Source organism: Alligator mississippiensis, chromosome 8 (genome assembly GCF_030867095.1).
Source record: "Alligator mississippiensis isolate rAllMis1 chromosome 8, rAllMis1, whole genome shotgun sequence".
Classification (NCBI taxonomy): domain Eukaryota; kingdom Metazoa; phylum Chordata; order Crocodylia; family Alligatoridae; genus Alligator; species Alligator mississippiensis.
In genome coordinates, this window is record NC_081831.1 from 65,161,426 (window position 1) to 65,187,232 (window position 25,807).

General features: G+C 41.3%; 1 protein-coding gene across 4 annotated transcripts; it reads right to left on the minus strand.

The window, feature by feature from the left end:
• Nucleotides 1-2,123: 2,123 nt before the first annotated feature.
• On the minus strand, nt 2,124-24,013 carry RLIM (ring finger protein, LIM domain interacting). Of its 4 annotated transcripts, XM_059732802.1 has the most exons (6): nt 23,808-24,013; nt 19,640-19,797; nt 17,418-17,519; nt 12,016-12,208; nt 10,902-10,985; nt 2,124-8,926 (listed from the first exon to the last, which is right to left on the minus strand). In XM_059732802.1, the coding sequence occupies exons 4-6, from the start codon at nt 12,182-12,184 to the stop codon at nt 7,383-7,385; spliced, it is 1,797 nt and encodes a 598-aa protein (XP_059588785.1). In that variant the 5' UTR covers nt 12,185-12,208; nt 17,418-17,519; nt 19,640-19,797; nt 23,808-24,013; the 3' UTR covers nt 2,124-7,382. The 4 variants fall into 4 exon arrangements, with proteins under 4 accessions (XP_059588785.1, XP_059588784.1, XP_059588783.1 ...); XM_059732801.1 differs by lacking the exon at nt 17,418-17,519; XM_059732800.1 differs by lacking the exons at nt 17,418-17,519; nt 19,640-19,797.
• Between the last annotated feature and the right edge of the window lie 1,794 nt (nt 24,014-25,807).

Below are 25,807 nucleotides of genomic sequence, written 5' to 3' on the forward strand. Positions count from 1 at the left end.
AGCATTTGAAATAGAAAAAAAAAAACCCAACAAAGAGACCATTTTCTTTTCTGGATTAGTTAATGGCTTTCCTCAAGCCTTGTAAGCAAGTGTTCCCTTTTTTTGATTCCCATTCTACATTGTTTTTCTAATAGGAAACTAGCCCGTTTCCAATTCATCAGACAACTCCTTAGCATCAGTCAAGGACCACCCCCCTGCCCCTGCCAAATCCCTTATCGTAACAGTGGTTTACAGGGAAATCCTTTGCTCAATATTCACTTTGGCTTCTTGAAGCATTTTACTTGCAGTGCTTAGCTGTATATCAGGCCAAAGTACCACTGCGTAAGGATTTATAGTTTTTGATTTTGAGGCAACCATTTAACACCACTACATTTTGGCTCCTGGGGGTTTGAATTTGCCTGGAAGTTTAAAACCCCGGCAACGGAAACCAAAGCATGAGGCTTCCAGAACTTGGTCCCAAATTGTGCAGATCGCATCAGTTCATCTTGCCCGTGGTGCATCACTTAAGGGGGTCGGGAAACAGGGTGGTCATGTGTTGCCGGATTACTATCACAATGCTGGTACACTTTGAACCAAGGTGAAAAATTACAATAGCTTCAGTGCAACAAGCTCAGTCTCATTGAGTCTGAGGTTTAAAGAATAGTAAGTGTGTAGGGCAGGAAAAACACCCATTGGGGTCCTATATTCTCTTTAGAATTCCTTGGCATTTACCTTTCGTATTTGCCCTTGTCGATTTACTGGGTGAAATTCCGATTTCTTTTAACCATACAAAGATAGTTTACTCTTCCAGCACTGCCAGTAGACTCTTTAATATTTTTATATTTGATTATATGGAGTTTTTAAATCTTTCCTCATAACGCTTTCTCTTTTCCCTTGGTTGCTGTTTCTGCTACCAATCTTTGTCATCTGCTGTCATTCACCAATGCCTCTAGTGGAGGTATTTTCCCTGCTGAGAAGCTAGGTTAGGACATGCAGTCACAACTGGACTCCTTCAGTACCCAGGCTAGCTCAGGTCACTTCGTGCTCCTCTGCAGCCCGCAATACGGACATATGGCAGCATGAGAAATATGGCACTGACAGAAAAGGCACATTATAAAAAGTGAAGCCTGTCCACTAACTCAGAATGATGCCATTGTCATATTATACAGGAAAGATAAAGGGCTTTGCTACTTTGTTTTGCAGCAAACTAGAGTGTCCTTCACTGACCACAGCAAACCCGAAAATGACCTGTGCTGCACCACTGTGAAAACATGCATCTTCTGAAGAGCTGGAGGCAGAGGGGTGCACAGGAAGAAACACAAAAGATAAACATTAATCTATTCTCTGTTCTCCCTGCTAGACACGCTGATCTTTTCGTAACGCCTTGATAGAAATGCGCACAAATCTCATCACCCATCTCCTCTTTGTGTTTTTCTCCATTACCTCTCTTTTTTGGTTTTTAACTGAACTGTAATCTTAGGGAAGGACATGCCTATTCTTATACATTTGGACAATGCCTAGTAAAATGGCTGCCCAGCATTTGAGTAATCCATGTAATGTTTAGAAGCGTCCACAGCCATTGCGCCTCTTGTCTGGGTGGATTGGTCATGATTTCCTACTCCATGAATAGTATACACGAGGGAAGCATTTATAATAAAGATAGATTCTTCTATGGGCTCCAAAAGCTAGTTAAAATTTCCTTCTCACTCAAGTGGAGAACTGCATGCAGATAAACACACTAACCTTAGAATGAAGCCATATGTGAGCTTATGAAAGTTTGGCAGCATTTTATGGCCCTCTGTATGTTTCTAGTTAGACTCTCAGTGCTGCAATCAGATCCAGCTCAGCTACTGAGTAGTACTGATAAGACACAGCTGCTATTTGAAAGATGATTTGAAGCAATGGTTTGTACCTATGCACTGAAAAATTCAGAGAACTGGTATGTAGTGAGACTAATTCTTTTAGCACGAGACGGCAGCAGACAAATTAACAAAATTCACCATTCCTACTGTCCCACTGCAAGTAGGAAGAGGATACACAACCAAAACAATTCCTATGCCATAAATTAACCAGCTCCGATAATCTTCCCCTTAAACATGCCCACCACAGAAAGAAAACCCAAGGAGTGAGGATCAAGCACAAAATTATCACTTCATGCATTTTATTGAGTTTGTTTAAAATTTGCATTATGACATCTTACACAGGGAACAAACTCTTCCTAAATGTTAGTTATCAAATATGATCAAATGGTGTTATTATGACCTTTTAGAGTACCATTTTGTACTAAACAAGTCCAATATAAACAGATGTAAAACACTGTACAAGAAGGAAACTTGTTACATTCCCAGTTTGGTATAGGGCTTCCCAACCAATGAACTGACTAGTAAATACTGGGGTTCAGGAAGGGGTCTTGAAATCGTAGCTGAAATGAACAAAAAGCCAGAAAGAACCAAATAGAATTCAATAATGGGCCCATGAAAAAATAGGCTCCTTAAGTGGAGAAAAGGTTGGGAAGCCCTCATGTCACAGAATCAAACTTTTAAATTTTTAAATACAAACATAATTTACTGTGCTTTGGGTAACCTTTATTACCACTAGATTTGTTCCTGTCTCCTCTCCCCCATCAAAATCCCTAAGCAAACAAACAAAAAAAAAAGGCTGCTGAAGATGTGAAATATATTTCTGAATCTGTTGCTGAATTCCATTAATGTGGCTCAAAGCAAACCCACACCCCAAAGCAGCTCCTCCTGGGAGTAGCCAAACAAGTGGGTAAAGGCATTCAATGACATCTGTGTACCTAATCAACTTAACATCTATCCACATAACCCTAATCAAGCCCCTTAAGTCCCCATAGTAGAACCAAGGCTGAATGAAAACAGGTGAGAAAAATCAAGACACCAAACAGTTACACACAAGAACACTTTACAATATTAGTAAGGGTCTCAAATTAAAGCAAAGAAAGTGTTAAGGCTGTGGCTTAACCCAGCCAGTTAAATATCTGATACTTCACTGTGCTGATTAAGATCACACCTTTGGAAGACCCACAAAATACCTAGGCACACTGGTACAAATTGGTAGACCAATGGTCAGCTTCAACTGCATTTATGAATCTATGAATTTCTTTTTTCCTCTTAGAATTAGACCCTACCTATTATAAACACAGTGTAGAAGATGGATTTCTTTGACATGTAAGCAAACCTTTTACGATAAACATCTTACTGACATTATACTGGTGAAAGGGTCTTTTTGGACTCTACATATTTGCATAACCCACAGAAAAGTGATGGGCATGTGGAATGACAGTCATTCCAGTACATTGTGTCAATGGAGTCAGGAACGCATTACTCTGCAAATTGGCACAATGGACCATCATGGCTCCTTCAGAACTGGGACGTCAGTGCAGCTGCCAGGCATGCACACGAGCACTTCCTACATTAACGAAGAGGCTCTATGCATGGAAAGCAGCAACCATTTTCCAAACAAGCAAAAAAAGCTGCCTGTAAACTATTATTTGCAAAAAGCTGGGTTAAGTTACAAAAGTGCCAGTAAAAGGAAAACTTTGAAAACCAAGTGGTTGTGACTGAGATTTTCTATTTCCGTTAGAAGGCAAACCAAAAATAAAACTTCACACAGATTCGCAATTTGGGTAGAACAGTATGCAGCACGCTTAGAAAAAGATTACGTGCAATCTTCTATGTTTAAACCCTTTGGGCGCTTGAGTATCTATGGAGACAGTCTGTTCAGCCATGGACACAGAGGACTCAAAATCAACCCTCCAAGAAGTTCCTGAGGTAATTCCATATCTGCCCAAAGGATGGATGTTTGAAACATGAAGGTGTGCGTGCGTGCATGTAAACAGCAACAGCTTTGGTGACAAACTAGCAGAGGGGCACCCTGAAATACAAATCCACCTCAATTTGCAGAAAAAGAAGTTCTCAACTAGTGAAAACCAAGATAGATGTACATTTACCCCCAGCTTTGAAAGGAGGGTAAGACAGGCTACCACAAGATGGCACTGCGAACCAAGGAGCTGAAAACAGCACATGCATCACAAGGCTGCCACCCCTTTGTTCATCTGGGCACATGGGCATTTGAGAGACAATGGATGCATTTTTAACCTTCTGAGTGCCGAGAGACTGCTAGTGAAATGTGTGCAAAAATAGTGCACATTCCTCTGTGATTTCAATACTGAAAATAATAGGTTTGAGAAAGCTACAGATGCAATTAGAAATGCTTGGCACAAAGGGAGTCTTATACTTTTAAATACAGTGATTCAAACAAAACAACTCCAACTAACCATGACCATGCCAACCCCAAGTGACTGTTATGCAGTGACAGACGACATTGGCAATTAAAGCGTTTACACCAGCTTTTCAAGAGATCCAGCATAACTTTAAAAGAATGGCTCTACACTTTCTAATACTATAACAGGAATGAACTAAGTTCTCTCAAACTATTAGGGCATAAGCCAGCGAGAATCTGTTGCTGGGTCAGGCCTGCACTTTTCACAGATTTGGTTTTGCAGTGTTTATAAAGCATATTGTTCATAAACACCAGGAGTTCCTGGATATAAATCAAAGCTGTCATATGCCAGTGTTCATCTTGCAGCACTGTAGAGAAATTTGATAGCGGCCTTATTTGCTTAGGTTTCTTCCACTCATCAGCAACTGCAATCTTGTTGACTGTCTTGGAAGAAAAGACCTTCACCTTAGTGCTTCTGGTATAGTTAATGCTCAATTATAAATATTTGAAAGAGTCAAAGGATTCTTCACTGAACTGACTTTTTCTGGTACCTTCTTGGGAACCAGAAACAGCCAAGCATTGCTGCCATTACGTAAGAGAGAATGTTAAGGCATGCCACTAGTAAGGAATAGTAAGACTGAAAAGGTGATTTTACTGAAGCATTTAGTTCTTGAAAATTTAGAAGAAAGTTATGGGAGAAAAGTGGCTCTGCTAAAATGACAGACGTTATAGACTTCCTCCACTGGCTCTGCTGGGTGCTTTTATTCTGGTCACTGCCCTTAGTTCTCATAAAGATGCATAAAAAACTAAAAAAATATCCTTGAGTAGCAAATAATACAATGAAAATATTTTAAGATCTGTATTCCAATAAATCAGTAAAGTTACTGAAAAAGCAAGTGATTGCTATAAGAAAGATTCAAGTGATCATTTCCAATATTTACCAGAAGAAATTTTTGCTTAAGATTTTGTAATCTACATTCATGAATGTAACTCCAACCACTAAGATACCTAACCTCCCATTTTATAGACTGATGTATGCCAAGTAGAGAAATTGTAAGAGAATATGTATTTATTTATATATGCTTCTGTTTAAAAAAATACCAGAAATACCCCCATCTACTACAAAGGTGTGTTCTACCTGGAGGAAAGTGAGCACAGTAGCCAGTCAGGGTTCCTGGGTTCCCCATCGGATTGAATAAGAAAAATGCACACTTAGAAGAACAGGAGAGCTCCAGAAGGCTGGAATCCTGAACTGGCTGGGAAGTTAAAATGGCTTAATAGTTAAGATGATCTTCTATGTAACCACCACTAGGAAACACTGAAAATTTGTTAAATTTAAAGATAGGTCAGCTTTGGTTTTTTCATCTGAGGATCAACCAACCTTTTCCATCTTGTCCGCAAGAGCAGTTCATATCCTAATTAACTACTCATTTGTACTTAAAATAAAACTTTGCTTTCCTTGCAAAAAACTTACAGAATTGAAAAAAAAAAATTACCAAGGGAAAAAGAAAAGTAATATTTCACTGGGGTGGGGGCAGCCCTCCCACAATACTAATGAGAGTTAAGCTACAAACATTTTCCAATGCAGACTTAAAATTGTGACGGTGTAAAAAGCATTTCCACGATTTGAATTTTGATAAGCCATCTATTTACTTGCAATATAACATGCAACTGATTTTTAGGCAGTCTTTAAAGAGGAATTCAAGATGCCTATTATTTTAAAGAAAACAAATTGCAAAGTCTAGCTCCATAACATTGTTCTTAAAATGTATTCAAATAACAATTACCAATCTTAAGACTGACAACTAATTTGAGAAACCCATCAAACGATTATTTCTCAGCTATGCCTGAACATTAAATCAATCACTCTGCTGGGAACACTTTGGTCACAGGTGACCACCTCTGACTCTGGAGACTAGCCAGCTAAGTCACTAAAAAAAATTCCACAGAAGTTAATGTTGTGGCACATAATGATGAAAAATCTGCCAACATCTGTCTGTTGGAAATTATACACAGCACCCCAGTGATTAAAATACAGCTTATACAAAACTGGAGTATAATCCTCACTAAATAAAATGATATGTTATTTTACCAAAGTAACCATATAAAGGGGGAAAAAAGCCCAAAAAGAAGAGTCTTCAGAGCAGGTTTCTACTTTTTTTTTTTTTTATCATCATATTTTTTGATGGCAGTACTGAGCCAAAACATTGCAATGCTAACATTCAATTTCCATCAGTTTTAATGCAATTAAGGTGTCTAATTGTTAACTGTTGTGTTACAGTAGCTGTTCACATAAATTAAATAGTACAGATATGCACTGCTCTTGACAATAACACATTTACAAAAGCAGCTCTCTTGTATCGTTTGCTCTGTGTGTGGTGGGTCTTATATGAAAAGCGTTCTCTTCATTTCTAAGCATGGTACAATTTTAATTTTTAATGCATTAGTACAACAGTGCATTGGAAAAAGTACTGAGCTTCTACAAAAAAGCTTTACAGTTTTAAAACAGAATTTATTTTTATTTAAACAAGCATAGGCAATTCTTATATTTCCACAACAAGATAAATATCCCAATTAAGCTATTAGCTCACTCTACAGCGTGCCATAGTGATGGGAAAAGGACTAACGTTAGTGTTATTTACAGAGATGTCAAAGAACACCCAATATAAACATTAAAATGATATTTAAGGATGCCGATGAACTGAGCTCCTACTTCAATGGGGCAGATGAGTCCGTTTTAAAAAACAAAACACATTATGAAGTATGTTCTGTAACTGGGATGATGTCTTAGATAAGTTCTCACAGGAGAGATCCTCAAGGTTCAAACCGCACTGGAATAGGGAAGGGAACTTAACAGTCTTAATAAGAAAAGAAAAAACACAAAACTTTTTTTTTTTTTAACAATTTTTTTTTTTTTTTTTTAGCAGATAGGTGTCTTTGAGCAAATAAAATTCAATACACTGAAACTTGACTAGATTTGGGGACTCTAAAGAGACGCCCATTTTAAAAGCTTTGAATCTGAGAAAATGTTTTCATGAGGGAACATTCACTCGAAGTGATTACTTTATATGTAGGCACCACTCAAAAGGTGGCCAAAAAGGAAGTGACATCTTTGCCCATCACTATTACATCAGCTGTTTGGCCACAAGCTCAGATCTCACTTAGACAACGCTTTCTCTGTTACCAGAAGCTAAGACTGCTCTGCGACAAATAGGACAAGTGGAATTTTCTGATAACCAGCGGTCAATGCAGTGGACATGATACTCGTGGGAACAAGGCAGTTTACGAAGTTTGTTGCCTTCTGTGTATTCCGTAATACAGACGCTACAGGTTTTCAGGGCATCGCTTTCACCAAAATTCCTCATTGTCAGGTTGTCGATTTGTTCTTTGGTGAGTCCTCTCGGCTGGTCATCATCATCCTCATTTAGTAAGAAAAACTGTGCTAGGCTAAGGAATGGTAGAGAACCACTTTCTTCAAAAGTGACTGAACCCCTGGTATTCCGACCTTCCCGTCTAGCACCGGATGTGGAACCTCCTTCATTACTACCTTCATAGACTTCCCCTGAGCTAGCATCAGTACCTTCACTACTCGAACCACCACCACCTGTTCCTCCTCCATTTGGTGGCTCAGCAGCATCTCCACTTTGATTCGGGGCTGGGCCACTAGGATCTGCATCACTATCACTGTACATAAAGTAACTCAACTCTCCAAAGCCTGTCATGATCTGCCTTAGCATGGTCTGAATCGCGACTGATGTAGTCTCACTAAAGCCTGTGTTTAAGATTCTACGAATAGGAATCCTAATGGTACTGACGTAAGTTCTCACTCCAGCCCGTTCTGAACGTGAAAATGTGCGCCTAAACCCTCCCCGTTCACTTTCATAAGTGACTGTGTTGTTTGGAGTCTGGGACCTCGACCGAGTTCGGTTGGCTATGCTGTCTCTCTGCCGATACTCTCCTGGGCGAACTCTTCTTACTTGAAGATCAAGGACTATAGTAGGAGGCCTCTGTCCAGGAGCTGCAGACTCACCACTGGCATTAGTTTCTGAAGAACCAGCAGCTTGAGGAACAGGTCTTGCTTCAGGGGTTGAAAACAGAGCTGCGCTTTCACTTGGCATCTCAGTCCCTGTCGAATGCTGCCTTAACGTCACGTGCTGTCTAGTTCTAGAACTTCCCTCAGCTTCATTTACCGGGGAATGATCAAATGTCTGAGATGACGTATTATGATGAGATCTGCGAGGAACCTCACTCACTGGATTAATAGGTGACCTACTTCTATCAGTCCTAGCTCGTGTTCTCCTCTGCTCTGGGCTCCTACTTCTTGCTCTTCTCTGACCTCTGTGTGAAGGAGCTTCCTCTGTTGCCAATTCCTCAGAGGTATTCCTTTCAGATGCAGTCTGCCCTCCTGATGGCGATTCAGACCGAGGGGTCTCAGAGTCACTTTGGCTGTTTTCCAAATCCTCCCCATTGGAAGGTTCTACAGATGGCTCATTTTCAGTTTCTGAATTGGTGTTCCCATTATTACGGTTAACATTTATTTCCAAACTGAACCTGAAGTCACCACTGTTAGGGTTAGTCCGGCTCACTGCCCTCCAAGACTGGTTTCCTCTTTGCCCACTTCGTGTTGTATTTCCAGTCTGTCGGACAGAATTAAGCCAGTCTATGATGGAATCTCCATTAGATACATCTTCAGTGGATTCTGCACCTGCCAGAAGAAAGGGAACTACCAAAATTAGAGGAGAATCAATTCTTGGCTGAACTTTTCCAACAATTAATCAAGTTCTGCTTTCTTTCAAGTTTTTTAATACGACCATGGGTTTCGCACTTAACAAATGTTTCAACTCCAAAAGCTTTTCCTTTAAGGAGGGAGTGGACATTTTTCTACTGCCTATACGTACACCTGTTTATAGGTTATAATCTTCATAAAACAAGTCACTAGAAATTATTAAATTATTTCTTAAAACAAATAAGTGGAAAGTTAATTCTGAATTAAGTGACAAAATAAAACAGGTCTGAGCTAAATCAGGAGCATCTCAACACTGCCAGTACCATAGTCTAGTGGCAGCTAGATCACCAACCAACTTTTCTTCCAACACTCAACTTGTGGATACCAGTCTTGGTGCGCTGTTACCAGTGGGTTCTCTCAAGGCTCTGTTCTTGGGCCTACACTATTCATCAACATCTTCATTAACGATGTGGACATTGGTATCAGAAGTGGACTGGCCAAGTTCGCCGACAACACCAAACTCTGGGGTAAAGTGTCCACACCTGAGGACAGGAGGGTGATCCAGGCTGACCTTGACAGGCTCAGGAAATGGGCAGATGAGAACCTGATTGTATTTAACACTGAAAAATGCAAGGTTCTCCACCTTGGGAAGAAAAACCTGTAGTATCCTTATAGGCTCGACAGTGCTAGGGCTAGCTAGCACTACAGGCGAAAGGGACTTGGGGGTCATGATTGACCACAAGATGAACATAAGCCTTCAATGTGATGCTGCAGCTAGTAAAGCGAGTAAAATGCTGGCTTGCATCCATAGATGCTTCTCAAGCAAATCCTAGGACATCATTCTCCTGTTGTACTCGGCCTTGGTGAGGCCAGAGCTGGAGTACTGCGTCCAGTTTTGCGACCCACAATTCAGAAAGGATGTGGAGAAGCTTGAGAGAGTTCAGAGAGGAGCCACGTGCATGATCAAAGGTCAGGAAAACAGACCTTATGATAAGAGGCTGAGAGCCATGGGACTCTTCAGCCTGGAAAAGCGCAGGCTCAGGGGTGATCTGGTGGCCACCTATAAGTTTATCAGGGGTGCTCACCAGGATCTGGGGGAACGTCTGATCATCAGAGCACCCTAAGGGATGACAAGGTCGAACAGTCACAAACTCCTCCATGACCGTTTCAGGCTGGACATAAGGAAGAACTTCTTTACTGTCCGAGCCCCCACAGTTTAGAATAGACTGAGCCAGAGGTGGTTCAAGCACCTACTTTGAATGCCTTCAAGAGACATTTGGATGTTTATCTTGCTGGGATCCTATGATCCCTAGGGCGGGGGGCTGGACTCTATAATCTTCCAAGGTCCCTTCCAGCTCTAATATCTATGAAATCTATGATACCTAGTGAGATGAGCTGGCTAGAAAACAAACAAACAAACAAGTCACAGGCTCTAATGCAGCAGTTCCCAAACTGTGGGTCACGATCCCAAATGGAGTCACAACATCAGCAGATGGGGTGGAGGGCTGTGGCTTGGAGTGAGAGGCTAAGGAAATAGGGTCATGCTGAGAAAATGCAGTCATGCTGAGGAGAAGTTTGGGAAGCACTGCTCTAATGGGAACTGTGTGTATTTCTCCTTTGTAGAGGGATAACAAAAGCAAAAGGAGTGAAGGTGGGAAAACAAGGGACTTATGGGTATATCTCAGAAGGGAACAGAATGCAAAGAAATTTGAACAAAAAAAAAAGTCAACTAAAGAAACGTAGAAGAAATCTTATTGTGGCGCTAGTAATAGATGCCATACTTGAAATCTGTCCAAAACTGATCTTTGCAGGTTGTGTCAAATAGAACGTTCACTTAATTTTTAAACAAAGCTCACCTTGCACCTGCCTAGGCTTAACTTGTTCCACTCCTGCACTCAAGTTAAGGTCCGTATTAGGTGCTAAAGTTAAGAGTTTTCACAAATACTGTATATACCTCTATTCTCATCACTGTTTTGCTGTGGTGGACCTTCTTTAATTTGGTGTAGCCTTCTCAGCAACTCTTCTTCAGTAATTTCACCTTAAGAAACAAAGAAAGATTTCCCAATATATATGTATGTCCAAATAATCTCTATAAGGAAGGAATTATGTACATCTTAAACAGTCTTAAGACTGCAGTTCAGAGAGATTGTGAATATTCTTTTAACAAAAAGCTAACTGCTTATAAATATTCTTCACTGACTTCTAGAAATTTAGCCAGAGGGCAGCTTGTGGAACCCCCCAAAGCATCCTTGCTCACAGGTAAGACCAGCTACAACTGCAGCATCCAAAATACAGTTACCAACTATTTAGAACAAAATTGAGAAAAGCTTTTTCCTGTAATCTCTAAGAAAAATCTCATCAGTCTTCTCCATTCCAAACCAATTAAGATTCTGCCTATATGAGACAACTATAAGAGGTATTACTTTTAACTGATTTATTACCAACATGTGTTGGCATATTTTTCTTGGACTGGCTCATTTCAAATTTAGCTTACCTCTATTAGGAATGCATTAAAAAAGCCATCTTGCAAGTTTTAATAGCAATTCAGGTAAACCAGTGCAAGCTCCTGGATGGACAAACTTATTTAATCTTTTCAAGTGGCTTATTTTTGTTTCTCCAAGATGATTTCTAACAAGAATAAGCTAAACTGAAATACACTCCTCACAAAGGCCATCACCAGTTTAGCTAGTTTGCCATTAAAATCTGTACTCTTCATTAAGCTGGTGCAACCTTCTCCCATACACAAGGCCAATACCAGAACAGGCCTCAGACAAACTTTGGATGTCCTTTTTTAAGCTGAGTAAACATAAACAAAGCAAATAAACTCTGCTTCTGTTAACTCAATTTCATCCTAGTTAGCGCTAAATTATATGTATTGCCTTTCTAGAAAAGACATACTGTACGTTCAGATAAGTAGAGAGCTACTCTCTTACGCTGGCATACAATTGTAGTTGGAAGAATACCGGGGGGGGGAATTTAATGGCACAGCAGCAAGAAAAAAAAACAGGTCATTAAAATTAGTCTGGTAACATTAAAACTTTAATATACAAATATGTATTCTGATATACCTGGAGTTCCTAGCAAATTGTTATCCCTCATAAGCCTGTACTCCTCGTCACTCAGGTTATTGACAAACTGATAGAAAGCTTCTTCCCGATCTAATCGATCCAGCTGACTACGACGCTGAGCTTCTGATTGATCAATATTTCCTTTATCATTAGAATCTGAGCTTTCCATGTTGATGAAAGAGTGGAAGAGAATCTGAAAAAAGAAAAACAATATTTTTAAACCATGGGTACATGTAAGTTATGGTAACCTATAAAACTTAATGATACTTTTAGAGGAATGATTTACTTGTTCCTGATCTGGACATTCACTTAAACTGAGCATCTTAAACATAAAACATGGAATTTTATTTTTCTAGAAGTCCCAGTTATGAGGATATCCTGTATGACCACAGGGATTAGCATTTAAATTGTTTTGAAAAATCAGTCTCTCTTTTTTGGACGCAATAACGTAAGACTGTTGAACTAAAAGGGATCTCAGAAGGTCATGTAATCTAGCCTCATGCTCCCAGCAAGACCCTCCGTGACTAAACTATCCCAGGCAAGTGTCTAACTTGCTCCTAAAAATTTCTATCGATGGAGATTCCACAACTTCTAGATAGCTTGCTCCAATACTTAACTAATCGTATAGTCTGGAAGTTTCTCGTAATCTCCAACCACAATTTCTTCTGCTGCAGCCTAAAGCTATTTCTCCTAGACCCGTCTCTTACAGCAATAGAGACAAACCTATCTCCATCCTCTCTATAATTGCCCTTCAGGTATATGAAGACTATTACCAAATCCCCACTCAGTCGTCTCTTCTCCAGAGAAGAACATCAAGAAGTGCAGTACCACATAGAACTTTCAGCAGAACTGCACATCTCGACAATGAAAAGCTGCATGAAAACTATAGGCCATAACCTCAGGTCCATCCTTTTATATATTCAATGTTGCTCAGGCACGAAAGGTCTAAACCAGGGGTCAGCAACCCCTGGCACGTGTGCCAAGCATGGCACATAAGGCCATTTTGCTCAGCACGCCACCACCGGCCTGGGCTCTAGGCAGCTGCTGCCAGCCACAAAGCCCAGGCTGCTCCCAGGAGGCAGCTGGGTGGCTACAAGCTCTGCCGTGGTTGACAGCAGCTACCAAGAACCCTGGCTGGCTGCAGCCGGAAGGCTGCAAACATCTGCTCTGGGCTCCGGCATTAGCTCCATACCAGCAGGCGTACGTGTGCCTCTGAGCTGACTTTGTCCAGTGACAGAGGAGCCCAGCTCCGTGTGCCCACGTATCTGGTTCTGTGCGTATGTCTGCCTTGGTCTGGTCCTGCATCTGTGCGCGCACACACGTGTCTAGTTCTGGATGCATATATGCATGTGTCCATTCTGGGTGTGTTCTGGCTCTGTGTTTGTGCACATGGTTTTCTGTGTGCATGTGTCTGGTTCTCTCTCTGCTCTTCTTTTTCTTTCTCTCTCTCTCTCTCCTCTTCCTCTTGTCTCTTTTTTTCTCTCTCATTGCAACATGCTCAACAAAAAAGGAATACACAACAATAAAGGCAACATTTATGATTATTAAATATACTACTATGCAGCGAGTCCTGCCATATACCACCCTCCCCATTTTGTTTTTCTGACATGCCGGCACTCCGCCACCTTCCAAGGTAGACATGGTGGATTTTTTGGCACTCTGGCCAAAAAACATTGCTTACCCCTAGTCTAAATCTATTTTTCTAGCACAGGGGCAGGCAATTATTTCAGGAAGAGGGCCGCTTACTGAGTTTTGGCAAGCCATTGAGGGCCGCGTGACAGACAGCCAGGGGTAGATAAATATTTTCTAAATTTTTTTTTAGGGGCCCTGCGGGCCAGATAGAATGGCCTGGTGGGCTGCATCCAGCCCGCAAGCCACATTTTGCCCACCCCTGTTCTAGCACATACATCCTCAGAGCTGCTATTCCTTGGCAAATCACAAACCACAATTTAGAGAAGTCTAAAGGATGTATTCAGACAATCTGTAAAGGATGCAAGTTGTCACTGAATCCAACTTTACATTACACTAGAAGACAAGTTTTACAGGTTTTATTCTCCCAGAGTTATTCTTAAGGGAAGGAAGTGCCTCATGTCAGGCCTTCCAGCCAAGTAAGAGTAACATCGATCCCCCAACAGCCAGATATATTTGGCAGAAATATGGGCCAAGAAGCTGAATAAAAGCACAATACACTGAGAGTTCCAGAAAACATTTTGTCTGTGATAGCAAGACCTTAGTTTTCTCAAGAGAGGAAAAGGTTAGAAATTAATTCCAGCATCCAGTATCGAGAGTATAACTTAGATGCACTAGAAGCCAGTCTGCAACCAGTAAATTTTGATGACAAGAATTCAGAGGACAAAAAGAAACTTGTATGCCAGACATATTGCCAGCAATAATCAAGTAAATGTCTTCCTGTCTCCCTCTTACTATTTCAGTAAGACAAGTACCTTCATCACATCTTTCAACATTAGAGTAATGTCTTCATCTGATCAGTATTAAAAGCAAAGGACGAACAAAATCAGGAAACAATGGTAACCTTAAACCCTTGCAAATGCATTCAAATGAAACCTCGACAATAACTGGTTTTCCTTAATACATGCGCCTCACCATCCACCGCATAAAGTGCTAGAATCTGCAATTACTCACAGAGCTGGTTATCTAGCTAGCTTTCCATGTGGTAAAATGCTCCACTGCCACCATGAATATTCCCTCTTATTAAATAACAGCTAAAGCTATGTGAAAATATTGGAAGAAAAAAGCATTTCACTTTCTGCCTTTTGCTGGAGAACTTCCAAATAAGATGCTTTAGCAGCTGTCTAGTGCACAGAACTGACACTTTTTTTGGTTTCTCAGCACAGCTGGCAAGTCAGACACTGCCCAGTTTATGCCGGCACTTCTGCAAATAAGAAGTGTTGCGTCACCTCCAAGACCACTCTGCCTGTGTAATTTCAGTGGCTGCCAGTGCACTGCAACTCACAAAGTAACATCACCTTTAGAGCTTTAAGCACAGAAAGAAACACTATAAAATCCAGCATTCTACCACTGTATGAGGCTCAAGAACTACAAAGTCAGTCACACTATATATATTCTCTACTTTGGCTTTTAAAATGATGATTCTATAACCCTGTTTTTATTTTAGTCATCCTATTAACTAACATGCAAGTTCCTTTGCTGCCACTAACATAATACAAAGCATAGATTTTTTTCATATTTGTATTATTTAGTATTGTATTTATTTTCCAAAATGGAAGACACCCACAAATACCAATTGCATTTGCTAATACTTTCACCTCTGACAGGCAAAAGTAGCCAACAGAAGGCTCCTATATGTGTGAAGTGAAAGTTGATTTGATGTCACTCTGTTGAGAAACATAGATGCAGTCCAAAAACTCGTACCATCAAACGCATTGAAAAGTGAGAAATGTGTGCTATTCTGTACATTTTAAGTAACTGTTAATACCCTCATATATTGGGATCAGCTCATAAGGATGAGTGTGAGCTTCAAAATTCACACAAGTAATACAGAACAGGGGTTAACCTATGCTTTGTCTATTACAGTAGCTTTTTTAAGTTTGTGTAGAACTCTTGACAGTGCTAGAAAAGATTTTGTACTAAACAAATCTTGGTTAAAGAGGTTGTCAACTCGGAGACACCTAAATATGTAGGCTGCTATAGTTAAAATTAACATTTAAGTACAAAGTTGAGAAAAATACTTTTTTAGTTTTTCATTATGCATTTGACAGCTGTTACTGAATAATGAACTCCAACTCTAGAGCTAGTTTCCTCCATTTATGTGGATCTATCACACAGCAAAGGAAAGGTCGGTAGAAAAGAAAGTTTCTTATCTCTAAAACCCAATTATAAAACAAAAGGAACAAACAATATGCTGAAAGACGCATGTGATACTATAATCCCATGACAAGTACACATTCTTTCAAGAAAGACGCTGCGTTAACTATTAATGCTTCATCATTTTCATTCTGACTAAGAGCACGCTTTGATTATCCAATGGAAAACACTGGCCTTTTCCGTTTCAGAAGCCTGACCAAGAACAGTGTCCCATCAACAGAAGTGAGGTGAGACAATCATTTAATAGGCCAAGAAAGTGGACTCGAGTGTATTAAAATATATAAACACTACGGAAAACAGTCAAAGATTACTCTTAGGCAATATTTTCAACCTTATTTTTTCCCCAGCTTGCATTTTGGACTGGGTTTTCCTTCCTCAGTCCTCTTCCTTTCATTAATCCATCTTCTTACCTTTTCATCTGCACAGTTTCATGTTGGCCTAGGAAGATGTCATTACCGGAAGAAGGAACCAGTGGTGAATCTGAGCATTCAGTTAAACATAGGGCTGCCTGCTACAAATTTTTATATTGGTGTACCTACCACCACACTATACTTCACTACTGCAAACACCTGGTATTAATTCTGCACTAGTGTGGCATACCTCACTCTCAAAACAGGGTAGACACCATAGGTCTAATATAGAGGCAGCAAGTCTACATTAGGGGCTTCTGCAAGTGAAGCTCAGTGGGGAAGCTACACTGATGCATAAAAGCCAAAACGTCCAAGGCCCCACTCTAATCTCCAGATGTCTCAAAATGAGCAATTTGTCACTATATTTAATAACTGCAAGGGAAGAAGCAGCAAAGAATGACCACTTAAAGGAATAGAATAAACTTTCTACTTAGATAGCGTTCATTCCCCTGTCCTTGCTCCATTCTCTGGTACTTTTCATTTCCTTGAGGTCCTTCCTTTCCTCCATGGGATACATGGCTTCTCTCTCCAAACCCTATAATACTAGATGCCAGTTACAAAACACCAGAAGTACTACAAAGACAGCATAGCTCCTTCCTGCCTTGTCAGAATGGGATGTAGAGTGGTGGCATTCGCACAGCACTACAAACATGTTCTCATACTACAGTTTCACAAAAACAACTGCTAGACAGTTAAATCTCTGAGAGTTACAAGCCCCAGAATATGCGCTCCACTCACAATAGTCCTGAAGTGTGAAGTCTACAAATGGAAAATATTTTAAGGCTGTTGTCAATTTTTCAGCATGCTACTGTAGGGCAAAAATGACATAAGGGCAAAATATACCATGTTAGCCAATATGTTAAGGCAGGCATCATTGGTGACATCCTATTACAGGGGTGTGGCCTGCCAGGCCATTCTATCTGGCCCACAGGGCCCCTAACAATTTAGAAAATTAATATTCATCTACCCCGGCTGCCTGTCACGCAGCCCTTGATGGCTTGCCAAAACTCAGTAAGTGGCCCTGCGCCCGAAATAATTGCCCGCCCCTGTCCTATTATGTTACATATGGCTTCCAAAATATAGATGTAGCCATATTATCTACACTGCTCATATTGCTTTAAACTCCAAGTGAGATTTTGTTCTTACCTCAGTATAATACAGAATTTCCTTTCTTCCGTCAGCCAAGAGCTGTCAACAGAGGACACAAAAGACTGCAGGGGCTCATGTCTTTTAGTAGTAAGTGCAGATCTGTTGATTATAGCCAACTTTAGTTGATATATCCAGTAATAAAACTGAACATTTTTATGGAAGCACAGCAAGATGCGTCTAAAGTTCGCTGGAAACAAGAGTCTGGACAGAGACTTTACTTAAACAGGTGTATTTTTTAAGCTGCTGAACACTCAGATATATTAACTACAGTAAAAGCTTAATTGCCATTCCCACTCCAAGATTTTAGTGGTCACACAACAATCACACTCAACAAATTCCAGAACAAAAGACTAGCTATGTTTCTACCACCAGACATAAGCATAAGTACAGCAAGCTTATGCTAGCAATTAGTGAATATCCACCATTGTTCAATATTTTACTATCTACAGAAGAAGAACGACTTTTATGCTCTCCAAGGAATAAGTGAGCAAGAACTAGCCATGTCCATTCAATATGGAAAAGCTTTAGTCTTCAAGCCTTGACTTCACACACACACACACCCCCCCACCAAAGAAAAATATAAAAATGCGGTTCCAGGAATTTACTTAAACTAGATGCTTAATAAGTCATTTTGGACACTAAGCAACAGTAAAATGCTTAAACTCCCAGCCATCTTGATCATTAATACTTTGGCACCTACACAGCATCTTCCATCCCAAGATACATCCCAAAAATTGCACAATTGTACAAATTATCACTAAGTCCTCTTTCCTCAAAAGAAGTTTCAAGGTATTATAATAATAATAAAGTATCTGAAGGGAAGCATTTTAGTATATTTTCTGTTCTATAAATAGATAAAACCAACTTGAATAATTAGGCAGCAGTCATAGCTGACATCTCCAATTAGTACTAGGTAAAAGAAAACTTAAAACCCTAGATGATCAAATTCATCTCCTCAGGTGTTTGATAACAACAACCAATTCAAAAAACAAAGTTATGCTCTTTATAAGCAACACACATTAGGTCTCAAAGCTCTTAGAACCTGAAGAAAAGAAGAGAATACTCGAATCAGTAAAACAACAAGTAGAAGGTGTTTCCAATATTTAAGAGCTGATAGGGATTTAATCTTTCCCCCAAAATGCTATGTCTAAATGATTATTAGGGGTTAAAGATTAAAACAAGCATTCAACATGTGTTTTGAATAGTGATGTAGTTCTGTCCGGCCTGTACAGGATATTTTCTAAAAATTAATGTTCTGTATATTAGAGATTGCTGGAAGGTGAAGAAGTAGTTCAAGAAATTTCATTCATACCTTAACAGCATATACAGAAGGAATGGTTTGTGGGCAGAAGCATAATTTCATAACTGTGTTCAACTACTACCTACCCTGCCTCAACCAGCTATACCAAACTGGTAACATGCATTCAGTTTTAGTCAACAGGAACTGCATAAGCCTTTTGCTAATAAGGAGATAAGTCATCATGAGTGCAAGAGTCAGAATTATCACCTGAAACCAAGTCTTAACTGAAACATGCAAAACAAATGAGTAATGTCACTTGGAAATTCATCACACGTTCTACAACAGGAGTACAAAACCTCTTGATGTTGAAAGTTCTTCCCGTCTATACTGACCAGCTCTAACACCATATAATTCATTTTGACAGGCACTAGGAGTTAACCATCAGAGTTCTTTGAATTCCATTTTCTTCATAGTATAAAACCAAACAAACACTGGTTAAGACTAAGATACATTTTAAAATATCTCAGTCAACACTATTATATAGCTTCAACAGTAGGCTCTGAAAAAACTAGTACATGCATAAAAAAGGAGGGAAAATGCTAGTATAATTCTTTCAGAAGCAGCACCATTCATACACCAAATATTCCATTTCATAAATAGTTTTAATAGTTTAAGGACACACATTATTTGTGTTTAAATCCTTGAAGTTTCATCACTCAACTCTCCAACCTGTTGCTAGCCAAAAAAAGATTGTTGACAGTGAAACCAATTACTTAGAGCATTAAAAAAATATTACAGGCAGATAAAGGAGAAAAAACCTCATTGGAGAGAGTTTAGTTGCAACCCTACAATGAGTTTCATGTGGGTGGACCACCATGTCTACAGGGAGCCCCACAAAAGTTAATCAGTTTTTCTTAGAAGCACACAAATCTGCTTGCACATCTCTTCCCACACAACCAGGACCTTCAATCCAACTTACTGTTCTAACCGCAATGGAGGACTGTGCTTTCAGGTTTTTAAAGATGTCACATGTTATGGGCTTATTCTCTTCCTGTTGCTATTAACTCCAACAGAAGTAGTGCAAATGTGCATCAAAGTAGAAGCAAAACATCTGCAGAAAAGCCTTGAAATATACACCTGGAAATTAAGATATGACATTTCAGAAATTCTCAAATTTTATACCCCACTGATTTCCCCCATACATCCTCTGCCTTAAAAAAAAAATTCTAGAAAAATATCAAGTTGCCAAAATTGTGGGAAAAGGTGTCTTGTATAAACTGGTATTTTAATAAAGGCAATTTACAATTTGATCAGTTATTAGTTTTCTGCACAGCTTTAAGTGCATAGATCACACACAGTTGAAAGTCATTTGAATCAAATACATTAAAATAGAGCATGTACCAGTACTTCCACAGAACACCTTCATATAAGCATTATCTGCTAACTTGGGGGTGAGACACTGATGAAGAACCCTCCTTCTGTAGTGGAGAATAATGCATTCAACATAATGTCTTATCCTTAAAACTGTTGGAAAAAATCAGGAAGTAACAATAAAACAAGACAAACGTCAACCTCCTCAGAGTCCAGTAGTGCCAACATTCACACTTCAACCCTCCTGCTACAAGGTTCTAACTCACAGACAACAACCTGAAAGTGAGACAAGACTCCCTCTGGAACGTGTCAAGACTATATATTAATTGCAGAAAAGTTGAGTGTGCCAAATCCAGAACACTTTGCATTTGGAATAAGTGGGTACTTCCAAGAATGCAAATGACAATAACTGTCAACAGCAAAGGCTCAAATGTTATCACTCTACTTATTAAAATAGCATTTTCACCACAGATATGTTAAAAATTAAAATAAGAGAGTATGTTGTTTCAGATTCTCAGACTACAAAAGAGAAAACATATTGCACATGAGGTATCAAACTTCCAGCACTGGAAGGAGTCTCAGGAAAACAATGCTCTCTTCCTCTAAAACTGAGCATCCTATTAGGTCAGCAAGCAAAACGCCCACTCTGAAGGTAGAAGGAAGCTGTGCTGTGGTGTCAGCAACCAGTGTCGTCACTGAAAAGAAGAGCAGCAAGAGTTGGGCAGCGTCCTGGAGAGCCAGACACAAAACTGATGAACGCCGAGTAGTGCTCAAGTGTCGAAAGGAACAGGACCTCCAGTTAATGGAAGCTCTAAATCAAACATAACCTGTTTCAATGCAAAAAACATATGTAAATTTCAACTCTGCAACTGAACTCAACTTTCCCCACAAAACTGTTGGTACTGCAGCATCAACTGGAAATAAAAAGCCAGCACTACAATGACAAGGACTACAAACTACAATCCCCAAATAAGAAATAGTATACAAGTCTATGCTAAATATTCACTATGTAAAAGTATCCTAAATATTAAAAATTTTAATACCTTATGTACCCAGGAATATTAAAATTAGATATTGTGTTTGAATATAAAACTATCTCTATGTAAGACTACAATTCCATCATCATATTTGGAAAAGGAACAAGTATTGTATTAAACAAAAATGGAGACAATGGTACCTCCTGAACACTGAACTGAAAGACTGGTATAGTTGGAAGTTACTTATCAAAGGCTAAAATAAAATGCGTGCAAGTCTCTTTACAAATCAAATGTATTGCCACTTGATTATTTTAACAATAAAACTGGTCAGAGCTTTGCAGTCCTAACTGAAGGAATGGTTAAGCATAAACAATTCAGATGAGCCAACATATACCAATTGGTGTCTGCTAATATAAACAAGAACAAGATGGAACTGCAGTCTTACATGCTTTTTATGTTTTCACACAGAGCCAAGAGTCCCATACAAAAGCAAAAAAGGAGATGTGACACTGCAAATTATCTTCATGCACCCAATAGAGGTTCTAATCCTACATTAGTTAACAAAGCTATATTTTTTTAAATACAAATTGTGGGACACACTTCTGTAAGACCCTCAAAATGAGAGATCTTGTTGAAAGAGGCATATATGTATGTTTTATTCTTTCAATACTTGGCTGATTTAAATATTTAAAAAGCTCCATGGCTCTTCTATACCAGGGGCGGGCAATTATTTCAGGCAGAGGGCTGCTTACTGAGTTTTGGCATGCCATTGAGGGCCACATGACAGGCAGCCAGGGGCAGATAAATATTAATTTTCTAAATTTTTTAGGGGCTCTGTGGGCCGGATAGAATGGCCTGGTGGGCTGCATCCGGCCCGTGGGCCACATTTTGCTCACCCCTGTTCTAGACTATATTTACACTAAGAATTACAGGTCAGTTAACGTGCCCTAAAAGTCTAAGAAAGAAAGGCTACCCAATAAGCAATTAGTCTAGTCAGGTTTCAGTTCAACCAGGTAGGACTGTGCCATCTTGCATGAAGTAGACTTTTAAAGCATGTTACTAATGCCTTCTAATTTTACATCTTCAAACTCCAGCATAAACGCAACATTAGGACTCCATCTACATATAAAAACTGTAGTTTTAACTATAACTGTACAAAGTAATACTTCCTTGTTGTGTGACTAGTACAGAGAGCATTATACCAATATATGATTTCTGTACAGGATAGGAAATCAGCTATCCTGACATATTGGTATAAAGATGCTTAATGGATGAAAGTATAAAAGGGCTGCACAACAAATATATTAGTGAAAAAATATATGTAATCATCACCAAATAAACATGTGTATGGATAAAAGCCATAGGATAGTCAAGGGTTTTTGGGGGGCAGATGGTCTATAGAAGACTTTTCTACTCTTTTCCTCGTACACATTGATATCACTATGCAGTAGTTAATATAGGCTGAACAAAGTATTTATGGTCATCCACAATAGGCAATTAGTATAAGTTTGACAGCACAGCATCCTACATGAGCATGTCAGTGGTTAATGCTGCGACATGAGACTTACAAGTATTTGTAGTGAAAAGGGACAGAGTGCAGTAGTTACTGTATATCTTTGTAATTTGGCAGATAATCAGGATGTCTTCATTAATCCTTTTTATTAAATATGATGTTTGTTTCCTTTAATGGGCAAACAGACAAAAATTTCTGATTTGTTAAGGCCCTAAATGCCAATTACCAATTGCAAAATAAGAAATGTGTACAGGAAACATAGATTAACTTTTAAACAAGGGGTAACTACTGTGGAACCACCAGTACCACCTCCTATTAACAAATTTAAATTCAGCTACAAAAGGAAGCAGCCTACTGTTAAATTTTCAACATTACTGATCAAGTTACTGTTGTTAAGAGGACTGGAAAATAGGTGCTCATCTCCTTGTTATTTTGTAGCCACCTCCAACTTGAAATTCATCAGTCCTGTCAATAGCAGAGACAGGAAACAAGTCTGAGGAGCCTGCCTCGTTGGCTATCTGGGCATAAACAATTTGAAAGCTTGTTTATTCAGCAGCTGCTGCACAAAATCTGTATTTTCGCCCAGGTGCTTACACTAGATGCTGGGGTTTTTCCCCTAACATCTTTTGACAGGTCACAAACCTTATTAAAAAAGAGAGAGATCAAGCTGCATAATGACTTGAGGAGAAATCTGAGAGATGGAAAACAGGAAATGATTCTGAAACTGGGTAAGGACAGATACCAGGAGACAGCCTCAGACGACACCCGCCTCACTGCTGAAGCTGTTTTTTAACCTGCAGACCCCAAAGAATTGGCACTTTACGCAGTCTTGCGGGGAGGGTGCAAAAGAAGAGAGGGAGCGAAGGCCTTAAACCGGGGCAGTGCAGAAGACAGCAGAGCCGGGGGAAATCACAGCTCAGTCCATTTCACAGGCCAGAGTGGCCCAGGCTGGAGGCAGGACGTCACAGAGCAGCCCCTCGCCCCGCCAGGAGAAGGATCAAATGAAACCATGAAGGGACAGGCCCAGGCCACAGGCCCAAGCGCCCTCTGGGCCCGACTTCAGAGCGAGACCCCCGCGCCGCCAGGCCCAGGCCCAGGCCCAGGCCCGGCTCGGATGGGGCGCGCCCTGCCCTGCCCCGGAGGAGCCGGGCGGACGCAGGCCGGACCCCCAGGCGCGGCAGGCCCAGGCCTCGGGCCGGCGCTTCCGGCCCCTTCCCCCCCCGGGCGCCGCCGCCTCTGGCCTGGGCCTCCCATTTTGAATCCCAGCGCCCGGCCCCGGCACCCACCGCCGCCGCCAGCACCGCCGGGCCGGGTGGCCGCCTCGCTCCGCCGCTCGCCCCGCCGCGCCGCGGGCTCGGTCCTGGTGCCTCCGGTCTCGCGCGTCCCCGAGCGGCAGCAGCGTCTCCCCGCGCCCCCTCTCAAGCGGCCATTTTCTGCTCCATTGTTACCAAGGAACGGGGGCCGGAAGCGGGGGCTGCCGACGGCGGAAGTGAAGGGGAGGCGCGCTCTGCGCATGCTCCGCCCGCGCCCTTCGCCTCGGCGCGGGGGAGCGGAACCTGACGCAACAGACCATTGAGCTCGATGGACCACCAGGCTAGAGCGGCCGCTCGGCGCTCGCGGGCCCGGCCGCCATTTTGAAGGCGGCTGAGGCGGGGCGTGAAGGGCGGGCCCGGGCCTGCCCAGACAGCTGGGCCTGGGGAGGCGTCGTCCCGGCCCAGCGCCTGGTTTCGCACTGAATGCCACGACTAGGCGGTGGCGGGGTCGTGGCCGAGGCCCTGGACAGCGAAGCCGCGGCCAGCTCTGAAATACGAAACGATCACCTGGGAAGCTCAAAATGATTGGATTTACTGAAAAACTGCCGTGTGCTGGGGAAAAAAACACGCAAATAAGCGTTATTTACTTCCCGTGGCTCTCTACCTCGCCAGCGAGGAAGGCGTTAGAAGTTGAAGCATTTTGTTATTTCGGGGCGAGCCGCCGTGAGAAGAGCGCTGGTGGCGAGCCCAAAAATTGGTTTGGACTATTTGAGAGCGATTTGGGTTTTGCAGTTCCAGCGTCGATGAGCTGCCTCAAAAATGACTGCCTGTCGCGGACGTTTTTGCCGTTCTTCGTTGTACCAGGGTTGAAACGATCATACGTACATGATCGTTAGCACACGCCTGGTAACACTGGCCTGATGTCGCGTCCCGGGGCTCGTCCTCCTCCGTCCCACACGGCACGTCCGCGCTGTGCGGCAGGCGGGGGCAGACGTTGCTCGGTAGATTTAGCTGCCGGACAAAACAGGCCCCGTCGAGGCACGCAGCCTCGGGAATAGCCACCCACTTCGCAGCTGCGCGGAGACCGCTGGGACTTTCTGTCAGAAGAAATGGATGGGAAAACATCCGTGACCTGAGAGACCGAGGAGGATGTCATGGGCAGTAGGTAGTGTGTAGTGCAGAGAGCAACAGCCTGGGCTTCAGGTGCTGGGGTTGTCGATAAGCAACGGGAAGTCAGTGACCAGACACTACTGATTTATTTGAACATGAAAAGCCCTGCCCAGGTGAATATTAGGACAGCTGCTGGGTGAGAGACAGTATTAGCAATTAGTAAATCAGCAGGGTATTTATTTATCAGGGAACTCCACTGATGTAACAGACAAATAGGAGGTGATGATTGTGAAAGGTGACTTACAGTTAAGTGAATTCTGTGCTTTATTTCTTTCCTCCCCTTTTAGAGGGCTGGCTCTGATATACAGGTTTCACTTGCTTTATGCTGCCCATGTGTTCCTGGAAAACAGCACATAACTCGAATTCGCATAAAGGGAACCTGCTTTACAGTGTAACATCGTATCCCTAGACATTGACTTCACTGACCCCCAGCCCCATTTCTACCGCTTTTACAAGACAATTTTGGTACTCACCAACAGTAGACGGTGCGCACAAGCACAGGGTGACGGTGAATGTTACCGTAATGGGGACGGCAACTACAGAAACACGTGTCACAGACAACAAGCGAGGAGCAGATCCACACAGGAGGCTATATTTTGGTGCATGTCACTCCCACAATGCACTGCAAAAAGCAGCTGACGGCAGGCTTCCATCACACTGATTGCGTGAGAGTGAATTTACTTCACATATAATGAATTTTTGGTATAAAAAAGTCATCGCTTAAGAATGAATTCGCATATACAGAACCCGCATAAAGCAAGGGAAACCTATATAGGCTCTTTTACATGTGCTTTGGGGGCAAGGGAGAGACAGAGCAGCCTTTAATTGGAGTGGCCTCCAGAATCATGTATCGGTGCCCCTAA